This window comes from Rhinolophus ferrumequinum, chromosome 11, assembly GCF_004115265.2.
Source record: "Rhinolophus ferrumequinum isolate MPI-CBG mRhiFer1 chromosome 11, mRhiFer1_v1.p, whole genome shotgun sequence".
Lineage (NCBI taxonomy): Eukaryota > Metazoa > Chordata > Mammalia > Chiroptera > Rhinolophidae > Rhinolophus > Rhinolophus ferrumequinum.
Genome location: NC_046294.1, coordinates 40038198 through 40052227, shown reverse-complemented (window position 1 = coordinate 40052227; position 14030 = coordinate 40038198). Strand labels below are relative to the sequence as shown.

Here is a 14030-nt window from a genome sequence, read left to right as displayed (position 1 = left end):
ATCAGTCTTATGACTCTAGTTAGGACATGCACACTGAAGCTTTTAGGGAGAAGTGTTATTATGTCTGCCATTTATTCTGAAATGCAACAACAACAATGTAAAATTCGTTCTGTAAACAACTTTTGTGTGTGTCTGAAATTGTCCATAATAAAATGATGGAGAAGATGTCATCTATCCTTAAAGGCCTCGCTTATATTCCAGTCCTTTGGGGGAGGCTTTCTAGATTTTTCTGAATTATTTGTGGCCAATTCCCCATTCACGTTGCTAGAACTTCTTTCATGGCGCGAGTCATCTGATGCTGGAACTGATTTGCCCTATCTTAGCCCTTATGTTGGACTCTCTGTGGACAGGCAGGCTGTCTGTTCTCTCCTTCTGTCCCGGATGCTCCAGGCAGGCATCACAAGGCACCAGGTAGACGGTCCCCCATGACTGACTGTCTGATTAGTTAGGAATACCATGATTAACTTTAAAGTCAACTTCGTTGACAATCTTTTCCGCAATGCAAGGCTTACTGGAGGAAGCACTACCGTGTGTGTGTGTGTGTGTGTGTGTGTTTTGGAACAGAGAGAGAAGTGAGGGGTAACATTTCTAACACACAACATCCTATCATGGCTACCAAACAAGAGCGTGCTGTGTGGGCTGGAGGTCCACCGCCAGTCACATCACTGATGGCTGGTGCTGCTGAGCTCTCGGTCCTTGGTAAGGGAATTCTGTACCTTAGTACCATGATTCAAATCCCAGGCTCTGGCCTATATGGATCCACACCATTTAGATGGTTGTGCTATAGAAATGTAAAGAGGTCTCAGGGCATCTTATCAGGGTCCCTGACAAGAATCCATTTAGGACCTAGTTGATTTCCCCAAAATATGTACAACCCCAAGCAACCAAAAAGGTACTCCTAAATCATTTGGAATGGCATATATTTTTCCCTAATGGTAAGCATATTTTAGTTCTGGGAAAATTTAGAATTGAAAATAGGAGATTTTAAGAGAATTAAAGCTATAGTATTAATGTTTTTTATTTAAAGGAGTTATGCACATTTGATAGTCCAAGAAATTATTTAAAATAATTTGGCCCATACAACAGGTTAGCCTGTATTTTATTTCCAAATTAAAATGTGCCATGCACTAATTGGTTTAGACTTGCTTTTTGGAAGGGTTGAAGTCTTACTAGATTTGTAAGCAATATTAGAGCATTTAAGATAATTTATTAAGTTTCTAAGAGTTGGTTAAGGGAAAGTTTTATAAGTTGAATTAAACAGTTCTAATATTTAAAATAATTAAATACATTCTAAATAAAATACATAGATTTAAATATTTAAAGGACTTTAGGTTTGTAAAATGGGCCAAACATTATTTGAATGGACCTTTGAAAGTGATTGTAAAAATTATGAGACATATGAGTTGAACTTAGAACTTAAAGGTATTTAAGTTTTTTTCTTAATAACTGAGCAAATGAAATATACATTTTTTAAAAGTAGGTAAACGCGAATAGTGTTCTCTGTACACAGTCACCCTCATGGTCATTAAAAAAAGTCACATAGAATAAAGTGATTAACACGGCCTAGATCACAGTAGCAGCTTAGTATTAGTTGAATTTGAATTTTAAAAAGTGAATAAGTGGCATTTCTTATGGAGGCAAGAAGAAACTCATGGGAACCTCAAGTTAATTACTCGTCATGGCTTGAAACATGGTATGAAAGAAAGGACATGGGTTGTGAAAGGTGCTCGTACTCACATAAAGCACAGGGATATGCGAGTTAGGAGGAGCTTTCAGTGGAGTGGTGACTGTAGCATAGTGCGCTGTACACAGCACTCGATGAGGGTCGTCGTAGCGATTTCTAGAAGTACTGTAATCAAACTATGAGCTGACATTGTTTAACTCCAAGGGGTGTCATCTGCATAGACTGCAGGATATATAGTCAAATGTGGCTGTCCTAGATGTTGATCTCATCCATTCAACCAAACGCCGTGAGAAATGAGGAATTAGTTATATGGGTGATGTGTCACACCTAACCAGCTATTTCTGTCTGCTTTCCCAGAAAATAAGCTAAGTATGGGGGCAAGAGACGTTTTTGCCGTCTGGACAAGGTTCAAATGAAATTGTTGCCTGCAGTACAGAGCCCTGGATTTGTGTTGACCTGGCCACTCGGCGCTGAACAGGGTGCGCAGTGGGGCCCTGAGATGGAGGATGCTCTGCTCTGCCGACACTGTCATTTAGGTCTGGCTTCTGGTAATGAGGCGCTCCTGCCTGGGCTCTGCTATCAGTGAGCCTTTGAGACAAATTGCAAAATCTCTACAACCGTCTGAGAGATGGAGAAGTAGACCTGATGACACTACAGGAGATATTGGTAGTTCTCAAAAGTTTGAAAGAGAATCCTTAGCGCTGCAGTCCTCAAAACTGAATTTTGAAGTCCTTTTCCTAGGGTTAAAGGGTAAGTTCAGTCACAGAGTGAGGATCTGAGAAGATCCTGACAGGCTGGAGTGATAGGCTTAACTTAACAGGATGAAATGCAATAGAAAGAAATGTAACGTTCTGTATTTGGATCTGAAAATCCTAACTATGCATGAAAAGACTGCGCACAGGGGTAGGGATATATCTAAGGAGTAGTCAATATGAAAAAGTCCTAGGAGTTCAAATTGACCTAAGTTGACTATTTATTGTGGCCCCACAAAATCAAATGCTGCATTGACAGAAGTGGAGTATGAAGGAGGAGAGGTGACAGACCCAGGCTGCTGTGGACCTGTCATAGCAGGGACATCGCTGCAGTTCTGGGCTCCAGGCGAGGAAAGGAAAGGAGACAAAGGATGGTCACAGGATGTATGGGGGAGTGTTCCAAACCTTGTCACAGATAACAAAGGACACAACTCCAGGGGGACCTGAAAGCTGTCATTAATATTTCCAAGTCAGTCATGTGCATAAGGAACTAGCTTGGTTTCTTGTTAAGAAGAACAAGAAGAATCTGAGGAGAAAGTTACAGGAAGCCACAGATAAGGAGGGTCTTTTTATTCTTAAATGTTTTAAGGTAAAATGGACTCCTTCCTGAATTCTAGAAGTGTTGCTTTTGGCTAATAAGTACTTTGAGGGGTGGGAATGGATGATCCAAAGGTACCTTCCAGCCCCAACCTTCCACAATTCCTTTGCCTTCCAGTGGTGACTGTGTATTGCATGGTCCTAACATAGGCAGGCGGAGGGCGGAGCCCTGATTCGAGAACCGTTCTGGGCAGTGGTGGGGGAGCATTTAAATTCTCAGGCAAGATTTCCATAAGGACAGTCTCACGTGGGTCCTCATTAGTGCTGCAAGTTCTTTACTCTGCCAGGGGAGATCTGGTGGTTGTGCTCACTCGCTTTTCACCAGAAGCTGTGTTATTTCCTCATTTACAGTGTGCTGGGTGCTGGGGAGGCTTTGGGGAATGAGATAAAGCTCTTGCTCTCTTCAGGTATCCAGTATGTCTGGGAAGTCAGACTGCAAACACAAATCATACAACTAGCCAGTTATGATTATAGTTACAGTTTGGAGTCATGTCTGGTATGAGTGGGGTTCTACCTCATGTAGTATTACATTTCCCCCACTTAGCTTTGAGGCCATACTTTCCCATGATATTATAGTCCTTCAGAGAGTCAGATTATCTGTTTGAAACCTCTCAGTCTCCTGGTGTGGTACGGAGAGGAGATATTTGTTTATACGTTTAGGCATTTTTTTTTTTTCCTCCAGAGGTTGTAAAGCTTTGAGGAGGTTGAGTCATTTTTTTTCAAAGACAGGGTCTTCTGTATAGTTAGTTACTAGGGTAGTGACTACCGTTAGGGGGTGTCTGCTTTCATGCTGTTAACTTCTTAGCGTAGGCTTTCCATGGTCACAGCAGTTCATTCTTTTGTATCTATAACGACTGTTAAGTGAAGGTAACTACAAACAGAAACCTGAGTGAGGAGGAAAGAATATGAAAAATCAGACTAAACAGAACCGGGTTTGTGGACTCCCACATCAGTCCTTGTGTTGGTGGCTCATTTAGAGACAAGCATGCAAAGAAACGAAAAGGCACATTTTTAAAAAGCACATACCTATCCTCCACTGCTGATCATAGTTCGTAATTAAATGCCCCTCATCCTAATTTTCCTTAGTAAGTAATTTTACAAACACTACTGTTTTATTTTTCTAGTGTTAATAAGCTTACAGCTGCAACTGATTCTGAATTCTGTTCTTAGTTTCAGGTGTCTTTTTTGTAACCCATCTTATTGTAAATTCTTCTTTCTTTCAGGTAGGAATGAATTGATAGCCAGATACATCAAACTCAGGACAGGGAAGACGAGGACCAGAAAACAGGTAAAATAACCTCCCTGGAAATTGTGCATGTCAGCGAATGGCCCAATGAGGCATTTTGGCTGCAGTGGCTGTCTGTGCTTTGGCTCCTAGGAGCCCCCAATTTGAGTTCCCTGTAAGGACGTCAGTGCTATTTAAATTGGTGTTTTAAATTGGCTCAGTTTTCACTGTTCATCATTTCAGTGACCCTTTCCTAAGTGGTCTCCAGAGTTCTTTTTATACATGTGTGGGAAAGTGTTATTGCTACGGACAGTGTATGAACTGCTCCTGTGCCGTATTTTAAAAGTTTTACTTCTTTCCCAAACTCTGCATCGGCAAACACTGCAAAAGCTACAGGTGCAAATATACTTGCACGTCATGAAATTGTGAGATTTTGCGCATTGTAAAATCCTGGAACAATTACGTATGAGTCATTTCAGTGAAAAAGTAACACTAGCAGCCGTGAGTATTGGCCTGACTATGGTACTGAATGATGTGCGTCCAGGGAACTGTTGCTCCTTAAGCTATGGCTTTTTGTCAGTAGCTGCTGTGACTGAAATGAAGTTACAACTTAAATACCTTTGTGCAGAGCAGTGTCAGGAATTTTCCTCTGCCCTTTGTCAGGGCTCTGGCTCTCCTCCTCCTTTCTGATGTGAAGCAGCCCCACCTCTCAGACCCAGTTCAGAACTGGAATGGATGAGAAATTGGTATTTAACTAAAAACAGAGAAAGAAAGGGGAAGGGAAAAAACTAATCAGACAAACCTCACGGGTGAGTTGTTAACAGAAAAAATATATATATATTTTAATGTTTATCTGTGCTCATGGATCTGACGTGGATTTTAAAAACTATACTGAAACCACCAGGCAAGCTCAACTCGGTCTCTTGAAGCCTGAGCAGCCGATTCCAGTCCTCTGCTCAGTGATGAGTTGTTTTCATGAGTGTATATGACGGGGGAGAGCTTTTCCCCAGGAATGCTACATGTGCCCCAGCCGGGAGCCTGGCTGCTGAGTCAGCACGGAGGGAAGTGGCCTCCTGCCAGCGTGCAGAGGCCGGGCATTGTTCGGTGGGTGTTCCCCGACAGTGGCCAGGGGTCCTCCTTAAGTCTGAGAATCACAGAAGAACAAAATTGGGGGAATACAAGTAAAAGCAGGAGCCGGATGGAGGGGTGAAGAGGATGGGGGAGATCCTGCTTCTCCGTACTTAAAAAGAAAAAAAAAAAATTGGAAAAAAAATTTAATAATTTAAACTCCAAGACAAAGTTAAAGATAAAAGGATCTTTTATTGTCATGAATCCTGTGTTTTAGAGTTGCTAGAGTGTTGAAAATGAATTAATTGTCTCGCAGGCTGAGTCGTTGAACTTCTACATGGAAGGTTCTAAATTTCTGAAATGTGCAAAAACAGACAAGATCTAATTCCCAACATACTGAAAGTGCTGGACCTGGGCTGTCTGCTGGTCTGTGAGCTCTGGTCATGTGCCCAACCCCCTTCAATGGGGGACTCTTCTAAATTTAACCAAGCCCCTCCGAAAGAGATGCAAATTTGTTTACCCAGTGGAGTCATTGTTTCAGAAGCCAGGCTTGGCTTGGTTTCCACCCTCCGGCATCCTGGGGATGTTTTTAGGCAGCAGTTGGTGATACCTCTCCAATGTGAATTTGTTGTTCAGCAAATCCGTGTGGTTTTCAACCCAGATTTTTAACAGGATGGCTGGCTGGCTGTATTCACACTTTGCGCTTTGTAATAATATGTAAATCCACTTGGCACCCAGTCAATACCCAAAAGAGTGGAAGGATTAAAGATATTTATAAGGGGGAAAAATGCTCTGCTAACTGGGTCTTTCCATTTCACTTTGAGATCTAATTTACATGTCAGTATTATTTTAACATTTGCTACAGAATCCAGAGCCTCTTAATGAGATCAGAATACAACCGACAGCTTCAGCTTTTTGATTCTGCAGAATGTGCTAATTTATGGATCGTCTCTTCTAAATTGAGAAAAAGGGATTTTCCCTCCTGATACTGAGAAGCTATAAATATTTTCATTTACCTCTACCCCCACCTTTTTAATTTTATAAAGAAAACAACCCCACTCTCCCCCTCTCATCCCGTGCCCATGATTGCTCCCGGGTGAGAAAAAACTAGATTAGCCTAAACTTTCCTCCTGAATCAAGTCACTGCAGTGATGACCCAGTCTGAAAAGCTTAGAGCAGCGCTGGGGGCTTGGTGTCTGGCTGGGACTGTGTATTCCTAACTGCAGAGCTTTGTTGAGATGCAAATAACCTCCCTCCCCCACCCCACCCCAAACCCTCCTAAGGAGTAGCAATTTTATATTTGATTTCCTTTTTTGTTTTGTTTTGTTTTGTTTTGTTTTGTTTCCCCTCATAAACCCGAACAATGTAGGTGTCTAGTCATATACAGGTCTTAGCAAGAAAGAAAGTTCGAGAAATTCAAGCCGCCATTAAGGTACGTCTGGCTTGCCCAGTTGTAGGGGGCTTTTCATCTCCATGGTTACAGGCTTTTCCTTTGTTTTCCTCCCTTCCCCTACCCTGCAGGTGTCTAGTCACATTCAGGTTCTTGCCAGAAGGAAATCTCGTGATTTTCATTCCAAGCTAAAGGTATGCGCTTTCCTGCTTTTTGGCTTGTGGTTGCTATGCATCTCACTTCCTGTTTTCCATGGTGACTGGTGAATGCCTGGTGCTGGGATTCTTGTAACCTAGTTTCCTCGCATGTGAGAGCTGTTTACATTTCTTTGTGTCTAATCTCTCTGTTTCTGTACTAGCCTCACATTAAGCTCAGTGTGTGTGTATGTGTGTGTGTGTGTGAGTGTGTGTGTGTGTGTGTGTGTGAGTGTGTGTGTATGTGTGTGTGTGTGTGTGTGTGTGAGTGTGAGTGTGAGTGTGTGTGTGTCCCTAATAACAAATGCAGCAGAGAGCTGGTCTTAATAACTTTCCAGCACAGAAACCTGATTTTTTTTTACCCTCCGAATATCCACCACGCTAGGAGAGGAGAAAAAGTTAAGAGACACGAACTTGGTGTAGAAATTATAAACAAGAATCATTTCCACAGCGGTCATCATGTAATTACTTTTAGAAAATATTTAGAAGTTATTTTGTGCTTTTGATGTACTTTCAAGCATACTTATGAAAAATACGCCTTTTTCATGTAATTTTTTTACGTGTTCTTCCAACATAGAGTATTTTCTGCCACATTGCTTGATATTGTTTTCTAAGCTATTAAAAAAGAAATTTAGTTTGAGGTCTTAAAATTTGTTTTAAAAAAGATGGATTTTAAAGATGGGAAAGCTCCTGATCAAATATCCCTGTTTGCAATTCCATTTATACTTTAGTTTACTCTAAATTTTTTTTTTTACGAGTGCCTCATTTTCCCATCTCTTCAAGTATATTTCATAGCAAAATCTGAGGCATGGGAAGTTCTTTAAATGCAAATGCAACTTCTTCCCATTTTTTCCCCTTCCAAAATTTGCAGTAAAGCCCACAACTTTTTCTTCATAATGCCCAGTTTTAGAAATCAAAAGGATTATCGTTTGCACAGAGGAGTTTTACTTTATAATAAAAACAAATTTGTAGCTCCTGTTGTTGCCTATCCCATATGCCATTTTTTGTTCTTTTCTATATTTTTCCATACATGAAGTAAATGTATGTGTTTGTTCTAAACCTAAAGAACAAAGTGTAATTTCACAGCACTGAGTGGTGAACACTGGGACCGCCTCCCCTCAAAGTCCTCCAACTTTTTTAATGCAAATGAGGCTGGCTGTGGAGTAGGCCTAGTGACGAGGAAGGAGCATTTGGTGTGCCCTCTGCAGTGGGCAGCATGTTGGCTCGCTCGCACGTGTGGCTGATGGTGGCTGGCTTTGAGCTGCACTGGCTGAGCAGTTGGAAGACTACGATAACGTCTTAGATCCTGCTTTTTAACCAAAGGTGCAGTCCTCTCTATGTGGGTATAACTACCACAATGTTTGCTCAAGTTCTGACTCTGTTTCTAGTTTCTCTGAGCTAACGGATTTATGATGTACAAAGAAGTTTATAGACCTCCATTTTGTGTTTCCGTCTGCGATGTTATGAATTGCTCTATTTCTACACTGTGTGGTTCACATAGGCTCTCCAGGGTACGCAGCCCAATACCCAAGGCCCTCTAAGTGAGGCTCTCCTGTTCAGAAGATCCCCATGGGGGACAGGAAGCACTCATTTTCTCCTTTGGCGATTTTCAGACTCTTCCTCACTGGAAACAGTTTGCCATTACTGTATATATAGAGTACACACAAACACAGTTGTATTTGCATTTGTTCTTAAAAAAGAAAAACAGAAGACTTCCCCTCACTTGCAGCCCTGGCTCACTCTCCTTTGGGGGCAGACACGAGGAGGAGGCGGACACAGAGGCAGTCAAGTAGCAACTGGCTCAGCATTTCAGTTCCAAGAACCACCTCCATCTTCTTGTCGTTTCTTTCCTTCCTCCCTACCACATTATTCTTGGGAAAATGGAGGCCTTTGTTCTTCCCATCGGCTAATACCAACTGAGTGTTCCAGGCGTGTCGCTCATCACGGTGGGCAGTTAACAGCCAACCCCTGTGCACAGAGCAGGCCATGTAAATGGGAATGTGAAATATAGGGCACTGTTGGATAAGTGTTAGCAGAAAGAGCCAAAAGCAAATGTGGAGCGAATCTCGGACAAGCAGTATGGAGAACGTGCCGCAGTTAGGGAATGGAAAGGCAGGAGTTCGTGTAGTACAGAGCCGCTGGTGTGTTTTCTCCTTTACCCACACCACAAAGGAAGCTCCATTATGTGGATTCTGAGGAATAGCATTTAGGCAGCCCGGGTTCCAGGAATTTACTTGCCAAAAGCCATCAGCCTAGTTAAGAGTCAGAGTCAGGATTTGAACTCAGATCTTTCCGAATCCTAAACCACTGCTCTTTCAGACAGGGTTTTATCTAGTGGAGACGCAGGAACGTTTCCAAGTGGAAGGCTTCATACAGCACATAACCTGTCACCCCTCAAGTTTCTTGGATCTAGGTAGGCAGCCCTTGATACCAGCCTTGCCTCAGCACCCACATTTTAGAAGTAAGATATTGTTCACTTTGGGCTCTTGGTCAAAATGTGGATTTAATTTGACTGACACTGTGGTGATTGTCAGTAACTTAGGGGATGATGTGATCCTATCTGCCAATCTGCTGTGTCACCACTGTAAGGGCATTAGGACAATTGAGGAGAATAAGGCTGTCTGTCACCTGCCTACAGAGATGTTGCTGCCTTCACCTTCCGGGGCATTTGGTGTTAAAGATGCCCTCGTTGCTCTTCCTAGCCTGCTATCCCCAGGAAGTGGGCTCAGGCCTGTTGGCTTCCTTGTAAGAGCGGTAGACCTCACCCCTGCATCCGCATTTCCTGGGTCAGCTCTGGAGTCTCACAGCACATCAGTGGGAGGCAAGAATGAGTATCCTTGTGGAATTTGTTGTGGGGTCAGGAAGCTGATAACCGTGTCTTCTTGGCCTCCCACATATAACCAATGTGATAAACTTGCTACAGAAAGTTGAAGTCAACCCCACCGACAGCAAGGATAGCTTCTGGGTGGGCGGTGGGGGTGGCAGGAAGTATCCAAACTTAAAAAAGACAGTGGTGCTTTGCCTGAGAAGACGTAGCAAGGCTTCTGGGAGAAGGTGGCTGGTGACTGACCATCTCAGGACCTGTCCTTGCAATGCCTGCATCAGCCAAGCTGCTCACCATTTTGCCACAGGATTTCTGTGCTCGGGGGTGGACAAAAGGCCTGTGGCTCTCCTGTGAAGACTGACGCCAAGCTCCATTTCCCTGCCCTCCCTTGGAGTTTAAATACGTGGTTTGCTCACACCTGGAGCCACTGCCAGGTGTGGCTTCCGTGGGCTCCCTCCTGCCTATACGTCTCTCTTCACTTCCCGGGGAAGGGTGTGGTAGAACTGTTAGGCGAGTGGTTTTCCAGCCCCTTTTAAGCAGCAAAACTCATGTTTCGGATTGAAATCGTACTTGAAACTTTCAATACATAAAAAAGTAAAGGTCATTTTAATCAAAGCTCACACTCTGATCCTTAGCAATGGCCCCTTTGGTTGTTCCTTTGAATAAGGTTGGAAAAACCACACTGCTTTAGGCAGAAGAAGAGGAGATGGCTGCCTCCCAGCTGTCCCTCCCAGGTAACGTGGTAACCCTCGTTTTCCATTTTAAAGTCCACATTATCTAAGTTCTGCAGTCTGTTCTGCCATATTCCTCTGAAGAAAACAGACTCAAGAATAGAGTGGTCATTCTCATGTCACAGTTTCGGATGAGTCATCCCAGCTACCAAAGTCACGCTCTTGAAAATCTGTTGGAGTAAGTTCCAAAGGTCAGCTTTATGCTTCTGCTAACTGCAGTGGTTCTCAAAGGGCTTGTTTGTGAACCAGATCACCCCCAAATATGTGGACTTTAATTTCATTTAAACTTTTATAACAAAATTTGTTTTAGTAAAAGTTGAAGATTTCCACGTAGATTTGAACTCGAAAAGCACAGACATGATGACTTAATTCAATCCTGTAAACTTTCCATTGAGAATCCAGTGCACTGTATACCCTTCAGTAGATGTCAGGCAGAGAGAGTTAAACAAGCAGAGTGTTCTTCAGGAACACTAAACTTTTCTGTTATTTTTGGCTACATTTGGGGAAAATACAAGATTTCCAGTGGATTGTCTCCAGCTTGGGGGAAGGTCGGGGGACTCGGCAGTAGAAATTTAACAGAGTGGTGCAAAGACTGCACAGTGAAAGATTAAAGGAGAACTAAAGAAAGCCTCGTGGAGGAAGTACCATTAAAATTGAGCATAGAGGAAGGCAGAATGTCCGCTGAAATACAGGGGATGTTTGGGGAACCATGAAGAACGCCATGTAGTTTGTGCATGGAATGGGAAATGCCCCTGGAGGAGTCAGACAGAAAGGTCCTGGGTCATTATGCCACGGAGGAGTGAGGTTCGTCTGTGGGCCGTGAGGAGCACATGGGGGTGGTTCACATATACACTTGGGAAAGATCTCCCCACAGTTTTTGGAGGCTAGGTAGGAGAGAGGCAAAACGAGGCAGGGAGACCAAGGTAGGGGCTGCTGTGAAGTCTGAGCGAGAGGTGTGGGCTTCCCCCTCCAGTCCACTCTGAGTGCTGGGTACTCTTTCTTCCTCATTGTTTTTAGAGAGTCCATTACGTTTAAAAGTTCTAGTCTTATTAATTCTGAAAAGTATACACCCAAACTTTTCAACTGCAGCATTTACAACTTGGGTTATTAAAGGTTGCATCCTCTTAAAGTAATGGCAGTTAACTGAGGATGTGCACCAAAATTAGCTATGAACTTTTTGTTGTTGCTAAATTTTCTAATATAACAAAAGTTAAAAAAGAACAGAGAATGACATATGAAACATTCATGTTTGTGCTGTCCAGAAATTATCATTTTCATGATGACATTTTAAAAAGTTGCTTTCAGCGAACAAAGTCTAATGGCAAAATCTTATTCTTATTTTTCCTCATTTCCTCTGCCCACCCTCCTTCCACAACCAATCTCAATCTCCCTCCTCTCCCCAAGCCCCCACCAATTGTGTCTTTCCTTGCCATTCATTTCCCTGAGAAAAATCAATTCCAGTGAAAACTCTCTCTTCCCTTTTTGCCCTTGTCCTAAAACTACTCTAGATTTTTACCCATTGTCTACTGTGGATTTCTACTGAAGTCACTGGCACCAACATAACGTTTTTTTCTCCACAATTTATAGCAGCCTAAACCAAGTTAGACTCGGCCAACAATTTGGGATGGCTTTGGACAGAGACTGCAAACATGAGGGAGAGATACAAGGAACAAGAAAATCTAGGGGATAATTGAAATGGTCAGGGAGTGATGTGAGAAGACAAAGAACCAGGAGCAGAGATGGGGGCAGCAGGGAAACGGGGTGCAGGGGTCAGGAGAGTGCAGTACAGATTCAAGAGCCTGCTAGGATGGATAAGAGTGCCAGAATTTTGGACATTAAACATATACTTTAGGTTTTTGTTTTATTTTTAAAATCTTTTTGGCTAAAGTACCCAAGAAACAAGTCAGAGTGCTAACTGCGGCTCGAGAAGAAAACTTAGCTTGGGGGGGGGTCATTTCTCGGTGATGGGAGTACAGTGTGTTTGGCCCCTGCCCGGACAAAATCCTTTTTACCCACCACTCTTAGGTGCTAGGTAGGTTTTAGGTGACGCACAGCTGTGTAGCTAGGCCTGATTCTAGTTACGAAGTAGAAAATGGGTCCATGCAATTACTCTGTGTAAGTGCCTTATAGGTCTGTAGAACATGATTTAGGAATTCCAAGGCTGTTGACTTAGATACGTCCCTTAGACCTTGTGTCACCAGCTGCACCCGTAAGCGGCATCACCCATACAGTTTCATTCATTGTCTTCCATCTCTGCCTTTCCCCTACGTAGTTTAGCCCTTCACTGGACTCTTCAACTGAGCAGTGAGAGGACAACAGCCTATCTGAAAAGACTTTGGTATGGTCTGAGGACTGGCCGGAAAATTTAGACCTTATTCTCTACCTTGAATTATTTCACTCAACATTAATTCATCAAAAGGTCATTAACTGTTCTTTTTTTTTTTTTAAGCGCCAGGGATTTATTATCCCAGCCTGTAGAAAGAATGCAAAGCATTCTCCATGCATTAAGCAGTTTTTTCTTTCCTACTCAGAGTTCCTACTTAAGAGTTTCCTTCTCTGAGACTATATGTTTGATTGTCCCGAAAGGTTGTTCAGGCACTGCCCAGAGACCTCCTTCCCCCAAATAGCAGCAGAAAGGCAATCCTTTATTGCTGGCTCGGAGGCCTGTGGGAGCTCCAGCCAAGCTTCTCAGACCACCACCACCCTGCAGACCAGTTTCCTCTTCCTGTAAAGATGGACCAGGCCACTTCTGGTCTGGAGGGTGTTTTGGTGAGTGCATGATTCAGGACAGTAGTGAGAGGACAGGAAGACTTCACTCAGCACTAAGCTCAGCAGGAAGACATCGTAGGGTGTATTCGTGTCAAGCTTGGATGTGTATTGAAGAAAAGCCTGTACTTGCTGACTCTGCATCATCCCAGCAGAGCAGAAAAAGGTCCGCACTGCTGTGATTCTGTCCATTTGCTGGTGACTAATTTACGAGCTACATGTGCTCCCCGAGACCATTTTCTTCATCCTCGACCTGATGGCCTTTGTGATTTGATTTCTGAAAAGGCCATTCTTCCCAATCTGCTATTCCTTCCACTAAGCAGAGAGCTTCAAGTTCAAATTGTTGATTTAATTCTCTTGAGGAGTTCAGGAACTTCGCTGGGGCAGTGCTGCAGTCCACACTGCTGAATCCTGGTTGTGTCACCATTGATGCCATCCAGGAATGGGCCTGTCCATCAGGGAGACGTGCTTCACTTCACCCGGGGGTGCTCCCCATGGCCCTCTGAGCCGCTCTGCTCTATCAGGCAGTGACCGCTAGCTGTGCACAAAGCAGAGAAAGCCCGGGACGGCCAGCCACCTTCTTTGTCTGGGTGCCACCACCAAGATGCTTGGCCTTGTTGCGGGATTTGGGAAATGATACACAGCCTTTCCTGGCATCTCCCTCTCCCTGGGGAGTTCTTCTGCATTCATGACAGGTACCCTGTCTCCTCAACGATATTTTCATTACCTTGTTTTTAATATAACTGAGTTAAAACTTAAGATCGGAGACAGTTAATTTCTCGTGCTTGGGCCTGATGGA

The 14030-nt window shown here is 43.3% G+C and overlaps 1 protein-coding gene across 8 annotated transcripts in view; it reads left to right on the top strand.

Moving 5' to 3' along the window:
• TEAD1 (TEA domain transcription factor 1) overlaps positions 1-14030 on the top strand; it is a 256610-nt gene that overhangs the window by 175742 nt on the left and 66838 nt on the right. For 5 of the 8 annotated variants that reach the window (XM_033119590.1, XM_033119587.1, XM_033119589.1 and 2 more), the window contains 3 exons: positions 4257-4321; positions 6696-6758; positions 6848-6910. In XM_033119590.1, coding sequence (XP_032975481.1) covers positions 4257-4321; positions 6696-6758; positions 6848-6910 — 191 coding nt within the window. The remainder of the gene's footprint in view (positions 1-4256; positions 4322-6695; positions 6759-6847; positions 6911-14030) is intronic. The other 3 variants (XM_033119592.1, XM_033119591.1, XM_033119593.1) reach the window with 2 other exon arrangements.